The following is an 8,495-nucleotide window of genomic DNA, read 5'->3' on the forward strand; positions in this document are numbered from 1 at the left end:
TTTTCTCCTCTGCTTTCACATGTTTGTGATTTTCCAGAACATTCAGGTTTTGCAGTGAAATCAATGATTCTGTTCCCTGCCTCAAGGAGGTATTCTTTTAAACAGATGTTGAAACAAATTTCCCTCTTCTGTTTTTGAGAACTGAGGACAGATAACAGAACAAGTTACCATTTTACCAGAACAAGTAAACCTAAGAGAATAATTACCTTTTGTTGCTTTACTCCCCTGTGCTATCAGGTTGCGTATTCAGTCATGCAAAGATCTATGTTTGCAGAGGCAGCTGAAATCTCTGTTAATTTAGGTCTGTTAATACAAAGATGTCTATAATTAAGCAGCTCTCATAGTTCAGTGCTGGTACACTCATAAGAGGACTAGGTCCTTCAGTACATGTTTGTTACACCTGTAAAGGCAAAGCTGGTTCCCTGGGTAGGTATGTTTTATTAAATTGAGTTCTGTTGAGCTCTACTGAATTGAGGTTGTGTAGGCAGAATATTTCTCCGGACACTGACAAATCTCTTACTGCTTTTCGAATATTCCTGCAGGATTTCAGGCCTTACCACACTCAGGTATACTTCTGGCTAGAACAGGATTTCTGCTTTTATTATGTCCTAAAATAAGTGAATTGAAACATATGCTTCAAACTGAGTTGTGGAGTAAATCAACTGTGCTCTAGATAATGCCACTACTTGTTATGTCTCCATATGACTTGTCTTTGAACTCAGTAGAGAACAAGGCAAAAACTATGGTATTAATAGCTCTGTTTATACATTTTTAATGCATTCAATTCGTTGTGGATAGCTTCATTAATGTTAAATGTGATTCTAAATATGGATGGGTATAAGTGTTTTCTTTTGAAAACCTTTGATGGAGTCTAGCATGCAGGCTGGCCTCTTGTATTAACTTTGATTCCATTCACGCTTTCTTTCTCTTTGTTGCAGGAGCTATTGTGACAATCTTGGCTACCACCCATTAAGTGCTGCTGACTTTGGAAAGATCATGAAAAATGTCTTTCCAAATATGAAGGCCCGTCGTCTAGGCACAAGAGGCAAATCAAAATATCCTTTGCTAGAACACTTCTCAGTAACTTCTTCTGCACTTGCCTGGAGAACATCTGTCGTTATGGCTTAACTACCAGCTAAATGTAGAAGTAATGTTAAATAAAAAATGCAGGCGCTTTCCCAACGTTCTTTAAAAATCAGTAATTGCAGCAGTGTTAGGTTGCAAGATGTAACTTCGGAAACAAGTGCTTAAATTTAGCTTCTGACGCTTAGTTGTCACAGCAGCGAGGAATCAAAGAGGCTTTATCATTTAGTGCAAAGGGAGGTAATGGAATAAAGGAATGTGCCTTGTGTATGTGCAGTGACTAATATTTTATTGGTAGTAGAGCTCAGAATTGTCAGAACAATCTTGCTTTTCTATTATGCTTGTGCACACCAGTGATGTGAAAGTTAGTTGTAAAGCCAAAGATCCTTCTTAATCCATACTGCACGTATTTCATAAAACTGCCTCTCCTGAGCTGTTAGTGCTGCTTAGAAGAGAAGAGGGAACTGGGAGGTCATCACAAAAGCTTGCTTTGGACTGGAAGGCATGATCCGAGCCCTGTGCTGCTGTGAGGGATGGAGACAGCTTCCTCCACTGCATGGTGCAGACCTCCTGATAGGAAGGGCAATTTAAAGCAAGAGCCTCTAGGAGGTGCTGTCTCTGTCTCTTGGCTGCAGAGTCTTGTTCCCTGTGCCCAGAGTTGGAATTCACTTCCTTCCCTGTGTAAGAGAAATAGTCCATCCCAGAGGACATGCAAAAACACTACCCCACTTAATGGTAGCTTAATACAAACCTAAAGTACTTAAAAACGTGATGTTGTCATAGCGTAAGTGGACATAATTGTTACAAGCAGAACTTCACACAGTTAGATCTTGGGACAGAGAAGTTTGCCAGTTAATACGCAGCCAGTGTGAAGAATTCAGGGCAAATGCTGTGCAAAAGAGTCTGCTCATACCACTGGTGGTTCTGCTGCTTCAGTGTAGGGGCAGGAAGCTCTGCTAGGAAAAAAATCCAGTGATCAAATCTAAAAGCTACAAGGACATGAATTTCTTGGCCTTTTCTTAGACTGAACTGCAGTTTATCTCTTCTTTAGCAGCTGACATGTTCCATTAAAAACAAAAAAACTTTGCATGATTTTCAAAGTAAGTAGGTTTTTTGTCAGCAAGAATTGTGTCTTTTCCGGATTGGGAATTACACCTTTCCTTGGGAACTGGTAGAAACCACGGTGATGGTGCCTGCTGCACTCCCCAGGATCCACTCTTGCTCCATTCTGATGTGCTGGGTAGGCTAAGCCACTGCAGTAAGCGAGAGGGAGAGCAGTAGAAGGCCAAAAGGCATCAAGGTGCTTGTAGGCTCTAATTAAAAACCACTCAGAACAACTAGCAGTAATGATGTGGACACACTGTAATACTGGCCTTTGCCAGGGTCTCACCTGAAGCATGGACTAGCGGATTAAATGCTAGCAGGCAGCCCAGAACTGTTTGTCTTCCCTCGAGGAGAAAAAACCCTCCCATGTAGTAGTAAATGGAGAAGTTGTGTCAGTTAAATTGTTTCATAAAATACAGTGTTGGATTAGCTAGCAGTAGAGTCCAAAACTTAGTAGTGATGTTCTGGTTAGAACTAGAGAAGTTTTAAAGAGGAAATCAAATGCTGTAATTGTAGCTTGATATTTCCTAAGTTTCTAATTCAGAATGATTTAAATGTGACATTATCTCACACTTACTTGGTATCCAGCCTCCTCACATTTATTTTACTGTAATTATGTTCCATCCAGGTTAATGCAAACGAATGCAAACTTCATAGTCAAAGAAAGAGAAATACAGATATATTTACAGAATGTGACAAATTAGTCCTGAAAAGGATTTGTGTGTCGCAGAGAAGACACAGCTGTATGTGAACTCCCAGAGTAATGCTGTGGAGAGGAAAAAAGGCTGATTTGATTTTTAGACCTATAAACAAGTGAGTAAGAGTAATGGAGAGAGTATATTTTCATGTAGTGATTTGATGAGATCAACATAAGAACAAATCTGGATATTTTTATCCATATTTATACAGAAGAACTATCATGGGTGGAGAGAGAGCCACAAAAATTGTATGAAATCTTAGGAAGGAATGTCCTTATCAGTCACTTTATCTCGTCGTGGAGAATTTCTGTAGTTCGTGGAAGTCCCTTAGGAGAAGGAATTGTCAGAAAATTCATCAAAAAGGCAAAAAAGAACAACTCAAAATCAAACTTGGGTTTGGGAGCACATTTTTTAATAGTGATTAACTTTTGGAAATGCATTCTCCATCTTGTTTTAGGCCTGGTTTATGAGGGGAATGTAGTCTGAATTTACGTTCATGATTCAGATATTGAGTAGCTGATTGAAACTACTTGGTGTGGTTTAGTGGTTCTTTTAAGGCATCAAATTAAATTCATCTTACCCAGCATCATTTGCTCCTCTGTGTAGATGGAGAAGCCCAACGATGTGCCCAAGAATGCAGCTGTTTACAGGCTCTTGATTGTGGCTGGCTCTGAGACAGTAATGGTTAGATCTGTTGTTGAGTTTGCTTATAAAGCTTATGAGGGGTATCAAAGGAATTGCTGCCCTCCCATCCTACCCACCAACTAACAAGCAGACTATTTAGACCTTAATTCTTGTTCACATATTGCTACAGTGGACTGAGGAAGAAGGCTTTTGTGCATATGCCAACACTGCCCAACCTTGACTTTCATAAAACTGGAGATGGGGTATGATACATGCTTGCTTATTTATATGTATTTCTGCCAATTAACATTTATTATGTTGTTTCTCCATCTGAAGTTTTCAAAGCAACGTGAAGAGCTCTGTAGTTCTTTAAGATTTTTCTTTACAATACTTCTGTTCTGAATCGTTGTTTGATGTTTTTATGTAAGTTCAGAATGGATTGCAGTGCTGTTAAACTAATTTAGGAGGTGAAGCAGACTTTCCCAGTGTTGCCACCCACAAGCTGTATCTTTCTGTTTCTGTTTTGGTTTTACCATATATTTAAAAAAACCCCAAAAAACCAACAAGTGAATGCAAGGGAAGAGGAACCACAGTGAAAGACACAGTTCCTGGGTAGTGATGCCTTCTGAGTTGATAAAACTCTGGCTGCAGGGAGCATCAATTGGTGGTGGTCCAGATGTTAGGAGCCTGTGATTTTCTTCCAGAAATGATAGCATTATATAATGCCTTCAGAAACAGCCAGCAGATTAATGTTAAGACATCTCATTTTAAGTTAGATCGATGTGATTTCATTCTGCTAATTTCATGAAACACTGTGAGCATGCTTAACTTCTTGTGTGTTTCTGATCCGTTATTTGGTCTCTTATTTTGGTTTTCATGCCTTAATGACCCTTAATAATTAAAGTAACCTTTCCTCCTTTGTTTGTTTGTTGTAGTTGGATGGGGCAGAGCCATCTGGGCAGCTGCAAAGTGCTGATGAGGAAGTCGTCTCTGCGGCCTGCCGGCTTGTTTGTGAATGGGCCCAGAAAGTGCTGAGCCAGCCTTTTGATACAGTCCTGGAACTGGCTCGTTTCCTTGTGAAAAGTCACTATATCGGTACCAAGTCGATGGCAGCTTTAACAGTAATGGCAGGAGCACCAGCAGGTAATGAGATAAACCCAACACAAGAGGGACCTGCTTTGAGGGACCTAGCTCCAAGCCCCAGCGATGGGCAGGGACACCTCCCACTACACCAGGTTGCTCAAGGCTCTGTCCAACCTGACCTTTAACGTGATCTATTTAATGTGATCCTTTCTCATATGAAATGAGTTGTATTTAATGCTTTGCCATTAGATAATATCATCTGCTCAGAGTTGCTCTTCTGTGATACAGACCTGCAGCTTTCTGGAAAGATTGTCTGTTTTTAAAGCTGCCCGAGACATTGATAACAAAACCAAACCAGGGTAGATGATGAACGTTAAAGGTTCATGTAAAACACATCCGCTGCCCTCTACTGTCAGTTGAGCGAAATGCGTTGGGTTTTAGTTCTGCTAACACAAAAGTTGTAATTTGGGATGACTGGAAGCAAGATGCCAGTGCACAGTGTTTTAGCAGCATGTCTAGCAGACAGAGGTTTTGCCACAAATGTGGAAATAAACTGAAACACGGAGTAGATTTGAGGCTGAAGTGTATGGGAGCACCTCATGCGCGTTCCCAGAATGATTGTAGAGATGTCTGCCATGTGTTCTGTGTGGTTAGATACAGAAGTGGCACTGCAGCAGACAGTGTATGTGTGGTTATAATTCATTCTTATTTTGTACTCAGGAATAAAAGGGATCCCCCAGCCCTCAGCTTTTATACCTACTGCTGAAAGTAATTCCTTTCAACCGCAAGTGAAAACTCTGCCATCTCCTGTCGATGCCAAGCAGCAGCTGCAGCGTAAGATCCAGAAGAAGCAGCAAGAACAGAAACTGCAGTCTCCTCTGCCAGGGGAGTCTCCAGCAAAGAAAACAGAAGGCACCGCCACCAACGGCGTGACCAGTATATCTAATGGAAGTCCTGCCATTCTGTCTCCTCCGCCTATTGGCATTGTTGTGGCAGCTGTCCCCAGCCCGATACCGGTAATGTCCTCCAGCAGTTCTCTGGAGAAACCACCTTGTGAAAGGGTTGTAAATTGCCAGTAACTAAGCAGGGGTGTCAGGGGGATAGAAAAACAGTTCCTGTTCAAAGGCTTGGGTCCCTTGATGTTTCTCATATCCCAGTGACTGTGTTATCCCACATGAGTTACGGAGGCAGCGGAATAACATAGGCCAAGTTCACCTTTGAAGTCAATGGTAGCAGGATTTCTGCTGGCAGTAATTAAGGTTATGTGTGGGAATAATTGCCCTTGAGATAAAGTTTAACCAGATGAGAGAGCTGACACTATTTGCTTGGGTCGCTGAGCCTCACTATGGAATCTAAACTGCCTTTTGTGGGCTCGGCGCATGTAGTGACAGCAGCAGTTCTGTTTTTGCATGAATGTCTGTAGTATGGAGCATCTTTGTCTTTCAGCCATACAGAGCTGGGCTGGCAATGGTGGGGAAGGTTATTTGGTTTTTAGGATGTTAGCTCTGTTGTACACTTCAATAGGTAAGCCAATTTTTCTGCCCGATAGTAAGTTTGCATTTAACTGGTTCTTGCAGCCCTAACAGTGAGCATTGTTTTGAACACATCCTCTCCTCTTTAACCTTTCTATGTCTGTCTTTTTGTTCTATGTGGTGAAAGATTGTATGAAAATGTCTGTTTCATTAGCGGAAGAGCAGACTACTGTGTAGACCAGTGCCTCATGTGGTAAAAACTGAGGCCATGTATCTGTCTACCAGTCTTTAAGCAGACAAATAGAAATTGTCTTGTACATAACTGAAGAGCTTGTTTTGTTTCAAAGTGACATTCACCAGCTTTGGTGTACTGAGCTGTGTTGTCCTTCACCTTTGAAAGCTCGGGGGTGAGGTGGTCCATGGTCTTTGGGGACTTCCTTGCTTCATTGCCATGCCTTTTTCTCTCTCTACAGGTGCCAAGGACTAGGCAGCTGGTGACGTCTCCAAGCCCTATCGGATCGTCTGATAGCAAGGTCCTGCCGCTCAACGTTCAGGTGGTCACTCAGCACATGCAATCAGTCAAGCAGCCACCAAAGACTCCCCAGAACGTTCCCGCCAGCCCGGTTGGTGACCGCTCTGCCCGGCATCGCTACCCGCAGATCTTGCCGAAACCAGCAAACACCAGTGCTCTCACCATCCGCTCTCCCACAACGGTGCTCTTCACCAGTAGCCCAATCAAGACTGTTGTGCCAGCTCCACACGTGAATTCCTTAAATGTGGTAAAAATGACAGCAATATCTCTTGCCCCAAGCAGCAGTAGTGTGCCCGTCAAACAGACGCCTTCAGGTAGCGGTAGTGCAGGAGCAGTGGAAGAAGGGAGGACTGGTCCACAGATCAAAAACGGATCTGTTGTTTCACTTCAGTCTCCAGGATCCAAGCCTAGCACTGTCGTAGCTGCGCCTGCGGTCAAGGTCAAAATGGAACCTGAAGCATTGCTGGATGAGAACTCAGTACAGGGCCAAGAGAGCTCTGATGTGTCTAAATCTCTAAAGGCAACCCCTGACCTGCCTCCTGCTCAACTAATTAATTTTGAGGTTGCAACCTTGAAGGTTTCAGCAGATGATGTTGTGGAGACAAAACCAGATAAGGGCTGTGACCAGGGAGCTGAAGAGGCAGGGACCAAATATAAAACACAATCTGATGAGATCACACCAGTTTCTTCAGCAGGCAATAATCAAAGCACTATAAAGCTCTCAGTTGCCAGTCAAAACTTGTCCAGCACCAGCATTGGTTCACCTCCTACTGGTGAGTCTACAATTAAAGACAAAACATGCACTAAAAGTCCAAGAAAGCGACAACCTTCTGCACTTCAGGATTCCCAGGTACCACCTGTAAAGAAACCACTGGTGGAGCAGCTTTCAGCTGGTAATGCTGTGGAGGGTCAAAAAGCAACCAGTGTTAAGAAGTCTCCGAAGGCTGGATCATTAGCTAACAGTGACAATACAGCAACACTTGCTCAAGTTCCCAGCAACATACCTGTGAAGGTACCTGTACCTTCTGCAGCTGCAGCAAACTTAGCAACAGACTTTTCTTTGAGCACCAATTTAAATACCAGTGATTCTGCTTTAGTACAGCAGCTTGCATCAGCATCATCTCCAGATATAAAAGTAAAATTGGAAGGAAACTTGTTTATCATAGAAAATGATTCGAAATCTGATGGCAGCTTTAACCCAAATACATGGCACCATATCACCAAAACCTCCGACTTCGCATCTGTGAATTGTGAACAGCAGCAAGACATCAGTGTTATGACCATTGCAGGGCACTCTGGCTCTAGTGACTTGCAGGAGTCGTCGTGGGAGCCAGTGGACTGTGAAGGTATGCAGCAGGATGTGTACAACCAGCAGTTACAGAGCCAGATTCAGGACTCCTCCTTGGGTCAGATACAAGCACAGTCTTCAAATCAGTTACCTCTGCAGTCGGAGCTGAAAGAGTTTGAACATACAGTCCCGCAGTCAAATGACAACTTCTTTTCGTTTGAGGATGACCTTACCCAGGACAGCATCGTGGAGGAGCTGGTGCTCATGGAGGAGCAGATGTCCATGAATAATTCCCATCCTTACGGTGGCTGTCTAGGAATGGCCCTTCAGAGTCAGACTGCCGCTCCAGGAGCTCCCGTGTCATCTCATCCGAGCAGCACGCACTTCTACCATTCGATCCATAACAACAGCACTCCAATTCACACTCCTACCCCCACCCCGACCCCGACTCCCACCCCGACCCCGACTCCAACACCCACCTCCGAAATGATCGCTGGGTCTCAGAACATGTCCCGAGAGAGCCCCTGTTCGAGGCTGGCTCAGACGACTCCTGTGGACAGTGCTCTGGGCAGCAGCCGCCATACGCCCATCGGCACGCCGCATTCGAACTG

At 43.5% G+C, this 8,495-nt stretch overlaps 1 protein-coding gene across 1 annotated transcript in view; it reads left to right on the plus strand.

The window, feature by feature from the left end:
* Window positions 1-8,495, plus strand: part of RFX7 (regulatory factor X, 7) — a 24,796-nt gene that overhangs the window by 14,514 nt on the left and 1,787 nt on the right. Inside the window, exons 4-8 of the mRNA XM_010019404.1 lie at window positions 939-1,055; window positions 3,688-3,772; window positions 4,445-4,652; window positions 5,313-5,608; window positions 6,538-8,493. Of these exons, the coding sequence (XP_010017706.1) occupies window positions 939-1,055; window positions 3,688-3,772; window positions 4,445-4,652; window positions 5,313-5,608; window positions 6,538-8,493 (2,662 nt within the window). The remainder of the gene's footprint in view (window positions 1-938; window positions 1,056-3,687; window positions 3,773-4,444; window positions 4,653-5,312; window positions 5,609-6,537; window positions 8,494-8,495) is intronic.

Source organism: Nestor notabilis, unplaced genomic scaffold (assembly GCF_000696875.1).
Source record: "Nestor notabilis isolate BGI_N333 unplaced genomic scaffold, ASM69687v1 scaffold4868, whole genome shotgun sequence".
Taxonomy (NCBI): domain Eukaryota; kingdom Metazoa; phylum Chordata; class Aves; order Psittaciformes; family Psittacidae; genus Nestor; species Nestor notabilis.